This window comes from Benincasa hispida, chromosome 1, assembly GCF_027475165.1.
Source record: "Benincasa hispida cultivar pf3 chromosome 1, pf3_genome.v1.1, whole genome shotgun sequence".
NCBI lineage: Eukaryota > Viridiplantae > Streptophyta > Magnoliopsida > Cucurbitales > Cucurbitaceae > Benincasa > Benincasa hispida.
The window spans coordinates 6,307,767-6,324,380 of record NC_143478.1 but is presented as its reverse complement, the minus strand read 5'-3'; the positions used below and the strand labels follow the sequence as shown (position 1 = coordinate 6,324,380).

Here is a 16,614-nt window from a genome sequence, read left to right as displayed (position 1 = left end):
TGAGTTATAATTTATTTTACTTTTTATATTTTTGCAGTGAATCAATGTACTAAATACATCAAGTACATAAAACATATCAAGTGTATTAAATTCATAGAGTATATCAGTGAAAAATAACAAGTGTACTGGCAGAGTATCAAGTGCATCAAGTGTATTAAATTTATCGAGTGTATCAATGAAACATACAAAGTACATCAACAATACAAGTGTATCAAATGTGTTTTACCTTTTCAAATGTGAGGCGGTGAAGTATACAAAACGCAAGGCAATAAAGTTGAAAATATGAGGACATAAACGTAATTTTATATTTTCAAATGGGCATTGGATTTGGTTTTTGACATTTTTGCAAAACTAAAACTTGTGTGCTGCAGATTTAATTTGTTAAATTTGTCGTGATAAATTTACAAGAAACCCTTTTTTGGTTAAAATTTTTAAATTTCACATATTATGTTTCTATACTTAAAAATGATCATTTAATTTCGAGAAAAAAATAGATTTTAATTTCGAGAAAAAAATAGATTTTAAAAATCAAGGTTTATTAAAAGTAAATAGACCATAACTGAACATCTAAAAATATAAATAAAGACCAAAATTGAAGAAGCCGGACTAAAATGTTATTTTAATATTTAAACTAAGATCTAAATTCATAATTTTGATTTGTCAAACAAAAAAAAAAGCGACAAAAACCCGTATATTTTAATACAAGGCGATGCACGTCTACACGTGTAGGAAAAAGAAGAATGGAAAAAAATTCCCACGTGCACGCACGTGCTAGTATATTAGTTTTCTTGATAAGATGGATTTCTTTTGTAAGAAAAAAAGATACAGATGCATATATATAATTCAAAAATAAAAAAATTTGAAAAAATATTTAAACAAATAACAAAATTTAATTATAATCGTGGTAGATATTGTTATTACATATATATTGATAGAAGTTTACTAGTATTTATTAATATTATCAATGATAAAAATTGGTATAAATTTATTATCGATAAAAGTTTATTAATATCTGTTAATTATAGAAATTGATAAAAGTCTATTATTGATAGAGACTGACAGTAGTATATCAGATAGAAGTTTATCGATGATATTATGAAATTGATATAAGTTTAGTAATATATATATATTTTTAGTATTTCTTTAAATAGTTTGAAAATGGCTCGAAATCAAAATAATAATAATAAAAAAAAGAATCGAAAACTAATAGACGCCATTTTGCCACCATAAAAAATTACCACCCATTGGTTGGCCACTTCACATCGTTCAGTCCTCGCTCTCTCTCTTTCTCCTTTTCTTCTTCTTCTCCTTGTTCCCCGTCTCAACAATGGCGGACCACAATCTCACCTCGCCGCTGCTCCCCGCCGAACCCTCAGACCGCGTCGACGTAATCCTCAGAATCGAAGATGACGCCGCCGTTCCACCGGAGCAGATCAACAATCAGAACGGCAATCACCACGATCCTCGATTGTGCTTTACCAATCCTTACGGGTTTATTGGCTCCAATGGATTCTCCGTTCCCGAGGCGACCACGGTCGATCCATTTCGGAACAACACGCCCAGTATCGATGGAGTTTATGAGTTGGTTAAGATTATAGTTTGCATACCTATTGCGCTTGCTCGTCTTGTGCTCTTTGGGCTATGTCTTTTGGTTGGATATATAGCTACCAAGACGGCGCTTCAGGGGTGGAAGGATAAGGAGAATCCGATGCCTAAGTGGAGGTGTAGGCTTATGGGAGTTACGAGGCTTTGCGGACGGTGTATTCTCTTTTCTTTTGGGTAAGATATGCTTCTGTTTGCTAAAACCAGGGCATATTTGTACTCCCTTTTTATTTAATTTTTCGTGTTTCTTTGGATGTCTTGATCAATTAATACTTTCAAGTAAGACAATCTTAAGAAAAAGTAAATCATCATAGAAGAGGTACTCCTACGTATTTTGGTATGTCATATAGTTGTCATATTTGGTGAAAAATAGATTTCCTGCTCTGTTTAATTGTTCATCTATTCTCTCGAGCACAATTTCTGTATTATTTCCTTGAGATTCTACTTTTTCTACTGTTACTTCTTGTCCAATCTAGTGATTCTTCTTTGTTTGTCTTTCCCTTTCAGATATCATTGGATATCAAGAAAAGGGAAGCCTGCTCCAAGGGAAATTGCACCAATTGTTGTATCAAACCATGTATCTTACATAGAACCTATCTTTTATTTTTATGAGTTATTTCCAACTATGGTCGCAGCCGAGTCCCATGATTCCATACCCTTTGTTGGGACCATTATCAGAGCCATGCAGGTTATTTCATGTCCTTTACCACTCGATTTTCTGTTTCCAAGTAAAGAAGTGAGATGCAGGGGTCGAGCCTAAGTCCTAGGCGTGCTTGGCTTTTTGAAACATTGTTCATAACTAATTAGCCATCTGCTCCGATATAATATCAGTTTCTGGTGGAAAAAGGAAAAAAAGAGAATCTCAATTATTGTTTACATTTCTCAGGTGATATATGTAGATAGATTTTCACCTACATCGAAGAAGCATGCCATTAGTGAAATAAAGGTAAAAAGTTTCAGTAACTTTCACATGTACTTACACATCACCTTTATTTATTTATTATTATTATTTGATAGGAAACAAAGAATATCATTTTGATCGAATGAAATTACAAAATATGTTTCTAATGGACTATTCGAGAGCTTAAATCATAATTTCAAAAGGGTGAAACCAATTTACACCAAGTAAGAGCAAAAGAGTCTCCTCATCGCTCTTGAAGAGATGACCAAGAAGGATAATATCTAAAAAAGACCATAGATTTGTAGGTAAAGTCAACGGCCACCCAAATCTCTGGGAGATAAAATCCCAAAAAGATCTAGAAAAAGGAACATGAAATAAAGAGATGACTGTGTTTTGGGACCATTAGTACACATAATACAAGATGAAGAAGACAAAGAAATCCCCAGTAATCTGCGTTGAAGCATGCCTTGGGTGTTGAGACACAAATTGCTTAGTTCCCAAAGAAAGAACTTAAGTTTGGGATAGTTTCAGTTCAAAATTGCCTAATATAAAGCCTCTTTTTCCATAATATTTATCGATAAATGGGATATAGCCAAAGATTTTGTGGACAAACCATTTTGGTCTAAGTTCCATTCCCAAGAATCCTCAGAGTCCGTGATCATAACATTTGTAAGAGTACAGAAACTTCTTTGTTGAGTGTGAGGGCAAATAATGAGGGGTATCCTTCTCTCAAAACTCTATTCCCCAACCGATGGTCAGACCAAAACCGAGCAATGGGGTCATTGTCAATCTTAAAAGTAATATTCCTGTAAACATACTTCTTTATACGATCAATATATCTCCATGGACCTTTGGATGAATTGTGGGGCATTTGTAATACATTTTCTAAGAACTCAAAGGCACAGTTATACAACCTATGAACGTTTTCTGTTCAAGGTTGTTTTTGTAACAAATTCTGATTTCTTTTGAAAAATAAAAACATTGTTTAGGTGGTGTGTGCCTCAATAAGAGTTTTTAGCATCTAGGTCTCTTTTTTAAAACAATGGTTAGAAAACCGTTTTCCCATTCTCTAATTAAATTTTTTTAAACACCTCTATATTTGGTTACTCACAAGTTATATTATATTTTATATGTATAACAGTTAATAGTTTTAGTTAGCCATGCTAATCTTATTTGTATTGTTCCAATTTATTGGATGTCCTCAAAGGGACCAATAATAACTTTAGTCGGACTATTGTTTTTTTTGTTTGTTCGTTCGTTCGTTTGTTTGTTTTTTTTTTTTTAAAAAAAAGAAAATAAAATTTTAAACTATGGTTAAAACTTATGGACATGGTGTAGTACAAAGACAATGATGAATGAATGATATACTATCGCTCTTCTCGCTTTTTCTCGTTTGATGATTGACTTGAATAGACGTGATAAGATCTTTGATAGAAAACTGTGCTTTCAAGGATGTGAAAACAGAGAAAGGCTTCTTGTAATAGATTTCCAAGAGTTCTGTTATTTCCAGAGGGAACCACTACGAATGGAAGGGCTCTTATTTCTTTTCAACTTGGTGCTTTCCTTCCTGGTTATTCTATCCAACCTGTTGTTGTCCGTTATCCTCATGTACACTTTGACCAATCATGGTAGGTATCTACTCAGTTGATTGTTTATTTGGTGCCAACTCCTTGTCTTATTATGATGTTTGTGATAATGCTATTTTGTATAGGGGGTTTGTTTCTTTGCCAAAGCTCATGATTAGAATGTTTATGCAATTTCACAATTATATGGAGGTATTTTTTTATTCATTCTTTTTTGTGTCCTTCACCTGTTTATAACCTTTTGATTTCATTTGATTTAGGCAATGTTAATGCCACACTTTATTATCTGACCAGGTTGAGTATCTTCCTATTATTTCACCGCGATATAATGGAAAAGAAAGCGCTTTTGATTTTGCTAAGAGGGTAAGGTTCTGCTTATCTGAGTTTATAATTTCTTTCTTACTTTCTTATAGTAGTTCGTTTACCCTCTTTCTTGATCTTCCTTCTCTAGCAATTCTATTGACGTTAGAAGTATGGTTCAGGGTGCTACTTCCACATATTTTATCTATCTATGCTTACTAATAGTCGAATTCCCTTTTCATTCATTATGTACATTCCTTAACAAAAACTGTCAGTCTGAAAAAACTTTCAATCTGCATATGGACACTATCTTCTGGATCACCAATCGTTTAATTCTTGTTAAAAGAAGCTATCATTTCATTTTTATTGTTCCTATTTCTTCTTTATTCTGCAACTTCAAGTTCCATTTTGTTTTGGATGAATTTAAATCCCTCCAGTCTTGTACAGTATTTTCCTCACGCTAGGGTTCAAATATTGATTCAAATTAAGGTGGATAATTGATAAATTTCCAAACCTGAGAAGAGTTAAACCCATTTAATGTTTGTAGAATCAAGGTTGCTTGAATAGTGATTGAAAAGTATACATAGCTAATGCTTCTTGCCTAATTGGGTGGGAAACTACGTATGAACTGGATGGTGTGTGTATTGTGTTTTCTTTAAGGGTTTATTTATTTATTAATTTTTTGGGTCAAAATACTAATTTGGTCCTTTACTTTGGGTCTCACTTATGTACTTTCAAATGTTCATAATTATGTCCAAAGTTGGTCACTCCACTTTCAATATATCTCAAAATTAATTAATCTTTATTGTTTATTTAAAGTTAATTTTTTTTTAATTCGACTTATCAAATTAATCATTTTCATTTTCATTTAAGAAAAGACAATGTGATTATGTTTCCGAAATTTATAGAGGAAGACCAATAAAGACTAAATTTTTCTAAAAAAAGTTTTAACAAAAAATGAGTATTAGGGCACTTTTGAAAGTAGTGTGCTAAATTTGGACGTTTAAAAGTAGAGAGACTAAAAATAGAGCAAGTTCTACTGTACAAGGACCAAAAATATACTACAACCTTTTTTCCCCTCTCAATCAAATTATAGTGCGTGTTATTTGTGACTTAATAACTTATGTTTTTGACTACTTCTGTTTTGCGGACAGTTCAATATTTATTCTTGATGAGAATTGGAAAATTATTCATGCAGACTAGCCGTGCGATGGCCACTGCACTAAATGTTGTCCAAACGCCTCATTCATACGGAGATTTAATGCTTCTGACCAAGGCTGCCCAGGCAAATCAAGTATGTACCTTTTTTCCATTTTAGTATTGCAGTTAATATCTATATTCTTCCCAACTGTTCACATTAGAGTTTAAACGTGAATGATGGATCTGGTTTATCATGCACCACGCCACCTACTCGGCGATTTCCACTTGACTAATTTTGTGGTTTTAAACCTTATTTGTTATGTCATTTTGGTCATGCATGTGTGGCCATGTTAAACTTCCGGTGATGTTAATGGTCTTTATGCTTTTGGTTTACTTTCTTGAACTGAATGCTTATATTTTTATCTTTTATCCTTACCTTTTGTGATAACAATTTTGCAGGAGAGTCCCTCTGATTATATGATTGGAATGTCCAAGATGGAACAAGTAAGTCCTTGTTGACATAACAATGAATAATTTTTTTCCTTCACTTTCGACGTGGTTTGATGATTTTCTAGTAAAATTTCATCTATGAACGGGCATTGTGCTGCCTGGGGTTAATCAAATTTTGATTCGGTATATATGACATTTGTTTTGTTTTAGTTCATCACCTTCTGAAATATCTCCCTTATTTCACATGCTTTTCTGATTATATTAAAAATTTTGGTTTCTTTTCCCCATTTGTCCCAGGTTAGTAGCCTTGAAGCTGTTGATTTTCTTGATAAGTTTCTGTCGATGAATCCTGACTCCAGGTACTATTCTACTTTTTACTTCCATATGTGCAGTATATTTAAGGTTTTTCTATTTTGTTGGTAGCGTTGGATGTGGTGAAATAAGGAATATAATTTTTTTGGGGGATATAGATTGGGAACTGCTGATAATTGATTTGTGTGATATAGTGCTTGTTGACATTTTTTTCCAATTCTATTATCCCATTATTTTCTTATTATTTACGAATTGGAGTCTTATAATTATACTCTTATGGTCGCTTGTCAAGACCTTGTCCTTCCCTTAGGCAGGCATTTTCTTCATTCCCAACACAATTTTGTTTCTTATCAACAAATAATCTGAAGTATGACCATGACACTCTTCGCATTTGACGTGGAAGTTAGTGAATTTGAAATTGAGTTATGTTCTTATTGGGGAAAACAAATTGAGCTGTGGACCACTTTTGATGTGGAAATTAGTGACGCTGAAATATCTCCCTTATATGGCACACTCTATGCTATTAAAAATTAGTGTTAAAATAAATCAATTGAATGATGATGTAATGTGTCAAGGTCATAAAATTACTGCTTTTAGTTCGTTGCCACTCTTCGATTGTCTAATGATCGTAAGAGTTTAACTGAAAACACCTTAGTTTGGGGTAACATTGAAACCTTTAAGATTAGAGATTAGAGGGTCATAGATTGGTTGATAGTTAAGCCTCAAGAAGCTGGTCTTTTATTTCAGAATTCAATCAGTCATAGAAGAAGTCTCATTTCATGTTAAGCTTTTATTTTCTCTTTCTTTCTTTTGATATCTTGGTCCAGTTTTGATTTTCTAATCTCATACTGGCAAGCTTTTGATAGCTTTATGTTTAGTATACTCTTTTGTAATTCGAGCTCGAGCATTAGTTTCATTATTTTATTTCAATGAAAAGTTAAGTTTCCATTTTTTAAAAAACATACTTGAACTTTAGGGACTAAAATATCTATTGGGCTCATGTGCCTGTAATACAAAAGTTCAATAAGCCCAAAAAATTCTAAGCTAATTTTTGCACCCAAAAAAAGTAATGATAATAATTTTAAAGCACTTACCAAGCTTCTTTCATACAAGACGGCATCCACATGTCTATAGCGAAAGATTTCTGATATTGTTGTCTTGTTCCTCTTGCAGTGGCCGTGCTACATATAGTGGATTTATAAGAGCTCTAAGACTCAAGGCTTGTGTGGTTGCTGAAGAGGTGAGTTTACTCTAGCTTCAATATCTTTACTAGCAGTTGTTTTTCTAATGGTTTATGTAAGTTGCTTGTGCTTAAACTCACAGTAAACACGACTAAAAATTTGCTGGTTTCTTCTAGTCTGGTGGACTTTTAAGGGGTTAGATATTCCCATCATGGAATTAGCAGGTGTATGAGCAATAAATAAATTCAATGGAGCAACATGCATTGATGCAATACAAAATTTGAGTGCTTTGATGCTTCTATTTATTTTTTTTTTTAAAAAATCTTATCTTAAAAATATTGAAATTAATATAAATTGCTCTAGTTTTTGTTTGTGCTTCTCTGTTCGTTGACATCTATTCTCTGGTGCATTTAGATTCACCCTCCACTAAGAATAGAGTGTTAACTTCTTAGAAATTGAATAGCAGTGGTGTTGTCCTTAGATTATGAAACTTTGCTCGGTGGAAAGATAAATGATAGTGGATAATGCGTAATGGTCGTAAATGTCGGTGTGGATGCAATCATGTCGATTATTTTATGTTCTTGATTCTTACCAGTTTGATATCTCTCTATTCCTACCCCAATTATTCATTTTCATTTGTTTACTTGCCTTGTTCTTTTGGGTTTTTTTCTCAAGCCGAGTTATTGAAAATCCTTTTTTATTGCTTATGTGCTGCAGATATTTTCTTTTATTGATATAGAGAAGACGGGAACAATAACATACAAGCAGGTTTTTCCTTCTCTCAGAACTTTTATTTCTTTATCCTGTATTCTCCCTTTCTATCAGAGTGCAACTGTTCTCAATTTGAACCTTTTGACAGTGTGTGTCATCAACTTGATGTCAGAAACTGCAGAGTTTCGAACAATCACCATTTTATCCGCATGCATATATAGATTTCTTTCTTTTTTGGACATACATGCTTCAAGAAATTCCTAGGTTAAAACAATTGTAGTAACACAGAAACTATGGCACATCAGTGGATCATTACTTGTTAATTAAAACTGCTGGCTGCTGTAAGAAGAGTTTCAGTTTTTATCTGAAGAAATTAGCCCATGTGAATCCCTTGGCTGATTGAACTTCCACGATATTATTCCGTTCTTTGACTAATTAAGAACTATACTATGCATTCCAAGCGTAATGCTTGCTTTGCATTGTCCATCTTCAGTGTTCTTTAAAGTTTTTTGCATTTGATAGCATAATATGTTTTTGTTGCTAGTTTTCTTGAATTCCACATTGTTCATAATTAAAGTTACTGGTTTCTTCCAGTACCTGTTCGGTTCTTTGCACGTTATGAAGCTGCAAGGTTTTCAGCGATCATGTGAGCTGATCCTTACTGAATGTAGCAACGAAGGAGATAAAATTTCAGAACACAAGGTAAACTTGTCATTCCTTTACTCGATTTTTTTGATACCTTTGTACATTTGGATGAATGCTGATTTCTCATTCTCTTGTTACTTATCGGCGTCAGCTAGAAGAATTGATAAGGCCAGCTATACCAGATCTGAATACCGACGAGGTACTTGTCTTGACTGCGCCATTCCTTTTTTGTATACTAAATGAACGACCTTAACTACCCATGAAAAAACTAATCACTCATTTTCTGTCAAGTATCAAATGTAACTCTTTGTTATGTACGAGTGATTGCAGGCTCATGAGCTCTTGAAACTATTTGATACCAATGGTGACGGAAAGATTAGCAAGAATGATTTATGTGGCTGCTTAAGAAGGAACCCACTGCTGATTGCACTTTTTTCACGGTGTTTGCTACCGAGCTCGTAACTGGAAATAACATAGTGTGTCTAACATTGTTGTTTTATGGATGAGTTTCCCATGTCTTGTTTGGTCATTGTATTGTTATCACCTCCCATGAATGTGTTGTTTATTAGGAGGAACCCAGATATAGGAGAGGGTTGGGCTTTTCCTTGAATATAAATATAGGGTAGTGGGGCAACATATTTTGCTACATTGCCCCCTGTGAAATTATCCACTCCTGAAAACTACTACTACATGTATTTTGATATGAGTTCTTGTTGTGTCACAAAACTTACTGCCCTGTGGTTTACCATAGTCTAAACAAGTTTGCTGTTTTGCTGATGATAAAATTTGCTCAATTTCTCCAGGCCATAATCTTGTGGATGTTCAGCTTTTTCTCCATATCATTCCAAACTGGAGGTATTGTATCTCACTCATAATCTATCATGAATTCTCATATGCATTTTATAAGGGAGCTATCATAAGTTTGGTTCTTGGAATCAACATTCAAATTTCTAATATCTTGATCGATAATATATTTTTGAAAAACTTACTCTTTTGGTCTTCAAATTTTGAAGAACATGTGTGTTTGTTCCATGACTTTTAAAAATGTAAGCTTTTAGTTCTCGGGTTTTTAAGAATAGACTCATTTGGTCTTTTGATTTTTCAAAAGGTATCTTTTGTCTGTGAATTTTTAAAATAAGTTTAAAAAGTCCCTCAAATAACTTTCACTATTATTTTTGAATAATTATATTACATTTTAGATTAGAAGAATAATTTTCTAATTTTAAATACCATATAATTATTTTTAAAAAATCAAACAATAAATACTTCGATAGACCTTTAAACCTATTTTTATAAATTTGGGATTAAAAAAGTACATTTTTAAAATTCAGGGATTAAATATACATATTCTTCAAAACTTTGAGACTAAAAAGATAATTTTCATGTATATTTTTACTAGTCAAATTATGCTTGAATTTACAATTTCATAAGTCTTGAGTTTTTCATGATTGTTGATGGTTAGATTTGTGTATCCGAAGCTAAAAAAGTTGAAAATTTTCCTTACCCCCTCCCTATCGGTCGAGCTGCTTCGCTCCTGCGAAAACTGGTGTTATTAGGCAGATTCGAGTATTTTCGATTATGGTTTGCCATTCATATGCATAATGTACACTTAGCTTGAGTTAAAAAAATGTACTTTGTTATATCATAAATAAACTTCGATGAATCGCTAATTGGCAAAATCAAACATAGTTTACGCGAATTCAAATTTAGTAGGTTGATTAAATTCGGGATAAAGTATTATTGGAGTATGGTATCACTGAAACGTAGAAGAAAGGGAGAAGCCAATGTCATTTGACTTGCATGATTGGAAGTGTTTGTCCTTTTCACTTATGTTATTGCACTGCATCTATTTATGATGATTGACTTGGAGCGGATTTTGATCCACATGAGAAAAAAGTGTTTTTTTAGAAAAACTTATTTTTATTTAAACATTTTCAATAAAAATTGATTATATTTTGATTGATTATCAAATACTTTGAGTGTGTTTTGATTACATTTTCAAGTATTTAATTTAAAAGGATAAGTCATTTTAAAAGAAATTGGAATGTTTGATAATCATTCAAAATAGTTTTTTAAGTGTATTTTAATCTTTTTTTTTTTGTCAAAAGTGTTTAAATAAAAATAAATTTTTTGAAAAACATTTTTTTCTTAAGTGAATTCAAATGGGTCCTTCAATTTCATTTAAAATGTCTTATTTTTTAAAATTAAATACTTGAAAATATATTTTAAATATATTCTTTTAAACTAGTTTTTTTTTTCCGATCAAGCAAAGTTTTGGCTAAGAATTTACCTTTTTCCATCGAATTTTAAATTTGAATCATCTGTCGGCCTGTCTTTGTTCATCCATCACTCGTCAGTGTACGGTTCTTCCTCCCTTCTCACTTATTGTACCTTCTTTGAATCAAACTAATCCCGAGTTATATATATTTATATTATACATATGTTGGGGAAAATGCCATGCTCCAACTAAGTTCATTTTTTTTTCTTGATTAAATTATAAATTTGGGTCACTTGATTTTTAACAAGTTAGAATGTAGTTCAACCTTAGTTCGATAAAATCTTCATAGATAGTTTTAAAGTTTCATCAAACAATATATAACTATTCATGAGGTTTGTGTTTGTCAAACTATAGAGAATACATTCTAACATTTTCCTAACTACAGGGATGAGATTTGTAATTTACCTCTCGTTTACTAAGGCAAATGAAGGGTGGTAGGAGATTAGAACCTCTAATCTATTTGATTGAATGTATATCTTAAATAGTTGGGTTATTTTTTGTTTGCTTTATTTTTGTTTATTATTTCCATGGATATTTGATTAGCTACTTCAATTTAATATATTGTGATATCTTTTGAGCATTAATCTCTTTTCATATCATCAATTAAAAAATTTTTTCTTGTTAAAAAAAATAATATAGTGTAAACCTTCGTCATATCTTAACCAATTAAATTATATTTAGGTTTGTTTTTGTTTGATATTAGTTGTGTACTAATCAATTTAAACTTCAGGACTACTTTTTAGTGCAAGGTTGAAAGTTAATGAGTTGAACTTATAATATAACCTCAAAATTGTGTTTTAATTGATTAAATTAAAACATATTGTTAGTATAAGTATTTCTAGTCTTCAGTTTCAATTTAATATATATATTTTTTAGTACAATTTGTATTGTTTCTATGATTTTAAAAGTTTCTTCCACGTCCCTATTGTTTGAAATTAACAAATTAAGACAAATGTTACAAGTATATCATGCCATCTTTCTAAAAGGAGTTACAGAATTTCAACAAGCACTCATCAATTGCACTCTAGTAGAATATTTCCTGACCCTCTTTCAAATTTTTAATTAGAACAATCTAACCTAAAATCATGTTTTTTCAACCAAAGGACTCCAAATCTTGCCGCATTGTTAAATTCCCCACTCCATTTTCATTTCACATGGATAATTCTAATTTAAAGAATAAATTCTTAAACCTCCTAGTATAAATAGGAAAAAACAATTAAATTATTTAATTGTGATATACATAGTCACTATCTAAGGCATTCCAAAATAAAACATGAAATTTGAATATTATGTCTATATAAATATAATTAATTTTTTTATTACTCCGGGACAGATCCTTATAAGATGAATATCATAGACATATAAGAATTGACTTGTTAATATATGGAATAAAATGTTTAGGAGCTTCTTTCAAAACCTTTAATAATAAAAAAGAAAGACTATAATGTAAACTTTGAAAAATAGAAAGAGTTGTTATTTTACTATCAAGTTGAGGTAGGAATAAATTGAAAAAAAAAAATCCAGAGAAAAAGGAAAAGTGGACCAAGTTAAATGGAGAAAGAGGCCTTGGAAATTTCGACACGTGGCACTGACATGGTGGTCCCCACCGACCATTCCAACAACGTTGGCAACTCTAAACCAATTAGATTTGGACGAAACCTTACCCTTTCCAATCATACCTTCTCTATACTGCACACTTTTTTTATTTGTTATTTATTTATTTATTACTATCAATTATTATTTTTTGGTTGACAAATCCTATAATTCTTTTTAATATATATATAGAGAAAATGTCCTTAACATTTAAAAATAAATAAATAAAATCCCAACAGTTCTTCCCATGTGATTTGCTTCCATGTCACGCTCACGCCTCATTGCTTGTCTTTGTTCCTCTACGGTCGTGTCTATTGTAATATCTTGGACCTCACTCTCTCTTTCTTGCTATTTCGTTTTTCATATTTATAGCTAATCATGTTTGGTCCACCTTTTCATTTTCTTTTAACTATTTATTGAATGAATCCCATAAGTTGTTCTAAAAAAGGATATTATATGTTCACTTGTTATTTTACATTTTTGTCCTTTTAAGTTATTACCCCCCCCCCAGTGCAAAGTTAAAAGTATAATAATTAAACTTGCTTTGTGATATACATTTTTATGTGTTTTTTTATAACTCATTTTCTATATTTCATCTTTTTGGGATACAATTTTGGTCTCTAGGATTTAGGTATAGTTTTCATTTGATCTCTATATCTTAAATGTTACAAATTTGGTCTTGTATGTTAACTATTTGATTTTTTATTTTTGTTTTTGAAAATTAAGTCTATATACAATATTTTCACCTTCAATTTTTTTTTTTATTATTTTCTACTTTTTACTAATGGTTTAGTAAATAAAACCAAGATCTAAAAAATCAAAAAAATTAAGTTTTAAAAACTTATTTTTGTTTTTGGGGTTTGGTTGTGCTTAGAAAGATGCAAATCATTTTTAATGAATGAGGTGAAAAATAGACATAATTTTAACAAACTAAAAACAAAAATCGAAATAATTATCAAATGGGTCTTAGTTTTTAAGTTATGAGTTTAATTTCATCTCAATCGTTAAGTTTCATGATGTTAATTTGATTTTAATTTAATTAATACGTTTCAAAATATTACAATTTTACTTGAAATTTGAGTTTTGTTTCAATTTGGTATTTAAGTTTTGAAACTTACTCTTTTAACCTTGATTTTTCACTAGACATTCACTTTAGTATTCGACGTTAATGTCTATCGATTATTTTAAAATAATTATGACATGAAATTAATAATAATGAAAAAAATAGTAAAACCTAATTAATTACGATTCTTTTTTATTTTGAAATTTATTAATATTCATTGATAAAATTATAATATTTTGAAATTTAGGAAATAAATTGAAATCAAATACGAAACTTTAAATGTAATGTTTTAAAATATAGGGATGAAATGAAAATAAAACCATAATTTTAGTGGGGAAATTGAATTTTTCATGGTATCTTATTATTATTATTTAAATATTATGTTATATTCTAGAGATATCAGAGAGTTCGGAACTATAATGACTTACCAGGAATGACGTTGTAAGAAACACGTGTTACTTTAAAATTCAAAAGTATACATCGGTGCCGTAGAGTTAATAAATGTATATCTTTAGATGACATAAATGACTGCATACCATCAACGTTGCCCTCTCTCGTTTTCCCAAAATTACATTGAAATTTTGAAGGTTATATCAAAATATTTTTGAGTAATTGTAATACGATAATTTTTTAAGATTAATAATACTTTTAAATAATTGTAAATATAGTAGAATCCATCTATGATAAATTTTATTATTAATAGATTTTTGTTATTGGTAGACTGGTACTTCATTATAGTTTATCATTGATAGTCTTAGAGAACTTGATCTAAATTTTGCTATATCTGCAAATTCTTTTACATTGTGCTGTACTTTTGATCTGATTGTTATATTTGTAAACTTCCTCTTGATTTATGTGGGGTATTTGACTAGTTAAATTATGTTCAAATTTTATCTTTTAAATTTTTATTATATAATATAAATGGATATGAATATATTTGCAATATATAGTGTTTGGAAAAAAGAATTAAGGCAATTTTAAAGATGACCGGATAAATAAATAAATAAATAAATATATATATAATAATAATAATAATAATAATAATAAATGTGGTGGTGGTTTAAAGTATTTAAATAATTAAATTTATGACCGATCCTTCAATTTGTAAGTTCAATAGTGATTAAAGTTGGTATCAAACATAAATTTAACATATTCAAACCTTTGTAATTTAAAGCTACACGTTTTGGATTTAATGATCAAAATAAGTATAACTCAATTTGCATCTTAATACGTTAACGTCCAAAAAGTATGTAGCTTGAATTCACTATTCCCTTATTGTACTAAAAAAAAGAGGTTCAATATTGACTTAACTAATCCTATGAGTTGTGGTGAATTTAATTATATCAATACGATTAAATTTTTAATTTTATAAAAAATAATTAAAGTCTTAATCCATTTTTGAAGCATGTGTTCTAGTGTTAGAGGTAAGACATTTGATACTCTTTATTATTCTTATTATAAAAAGAAAAAAAAAACAATTTTTACTCCAAAAAGCTGAAATAAATATTAATTTCATGAGTTCAAAATAATTTTGAATAAATCTAAAACCCAAAGTAAATAGCCAAAATTTACAAATATTTAGACTAAAGAACCAACAAACTAAGATCGTTTTTGTAAGGAATATATTTTCTTTTTCCTTGTGTCAGCGGACAAACCCAAATATTGTTCTTTTAGAAACGACTTTTATCTTTCTTTGATGCCAAAGATAATATTGAAATTACCACAACCCATGTTTACAAACATTTTAAAAAATATATCAATTGTGCATAAACCCTTTTACTTTATTAAAGTTCAAATTCTATACCTCGTTTACCACAAGGGAAAGGGAATCAATGAATCATGATAAAAATCTTTGTTTCTATTTAATAATAACGTTTACTAAAATATATATGAAACAAGCTATCAAATTCAAGAATCACATTCTCATTTTTATTTCAACTCTTAAATCTCATCAATCTCGTAAATCAAACTAGGAATTACATTCTCATTCTTCGTTCGCCTCTTAACTCTCCTCGATCTCATTTGCATTCATTTTAGCTCCACGACCTCATTATTAATATTTTACAATATATCCCTTGCTTTCTCTCTTTTATTTGTGTTATTTATAATTTTTTTCTCTCAGCCAAAAGAAAAAAGTAATTTACGATCATATAATTACATGAACACTTTTTTTATATTGTTTTTAATAAAATTTAAATTTTATTTAATTATAGTCCGTCATTATTTTTAATATCAAATATATTGTTCAAATAAAATTCGTTATTATTAAAAATATGGCTGTATTAATATTGGTTAGTTGATGTAACTTTATGTTGGTCTTATTATTTGGTACTACCAGCTGAATTATTATAATAAAATATCTGTATAAAATAAAAAATACTAATATAAAAAAATAAATATTAGTATACGTCATTACATTAATTACTATATTGGTATATAAATCAGTGATGGATTTTAATAAGTTAGAATTGGGTAAAATTACAAGTTTATCTCTAACTTTTAAAATGGTATTTAATTGATTAAATTACAAGTTTTACTTCGTCAACTTTTAATTTTGTATGTATGTGAAATAGGTTGTAAAAAAATTTGATTTTTTTTACAAATTTCTTGATTGAAATTTAAGCATAACGTACATGTATTTTATTTATTTTATTTTTAAATTTTGTGTATGGTATCAAGTTTGTATGTGGATTTAAAAAAACATATATTGAAAGTTCATAAATTAAAGTTGTAGTTTTGAAAGTTTAGGGATCGAGGAACATAAACCTCAAAGTTTAGAAACCAAGATATATAATCACACGCACGAATTTAACCTTAAAAATATAAAAATAGCATTCTAAAAATTGAATTAAATA

General features: G+C 29.9%; 1 protein-coding gene across 1 annotated transcript; it reads left to right on the top strand.

Moving 5' to 3' along the window:
• Window positions 1-158: 158 nt before the first annotated feature.
• Window positions 159-9,627, top strand: LOC120082097 (calcineurin B subunit-like protein). Its single transcript, XM_039037326.2, has 14 exons — window positions 159-1,779; window positions 2,110-2,290; window positions 2,489-2,548; window positions 3,968-4,131; window positions 4,215-4,278; window positions 4,381-4,449; window positions 5,585-5,680; window positions 5,986-6,030; window positions 6,274-6,335; window positions 7,462-7,528; window positions 8,187-8,237; window positions 8,775-8,882; window positions 8,977-9,024; window positions 9,156-9,627. Exons 1-14 carry the CDS (start codon window positions 1,328-1,330, stop codon window positions 9,285-9,287), a joined length of 1,599 nt encoding a protein of 532 aa, XP_038893254.1. The 5' UTR covers window positions 159-1,327; the 3' UTR covers window positions 9,288-9,627.
• Window positions 9,628-16,614: the final 6,987 nt, after the last annotated feature.

Bases quoted from the DNA above. Each gene is read 5' to 3' on its own strand.
- LOC120082097 (XM_039037326.2), top strand. From the start codon at position 1,328: ATGGCGGACCACAATCTCACCTCGCCGCTGCTCCCCGCCGAACCCTCA. The intron at 2,291-2,488 runs GTTATTTCATGT...TACATTTCTCAG, and splicing joins CCATTATCAGAGCCATGCAG to GTGATATATGTAGATAGATT. The intron at 8,238-8,774 runs GTTTTTCCTTCT...GGTTTCTTCCAG, and splicing joins GAACAATAACATACAAGCAG to TACCTGTTCGGTTCTTTGCA.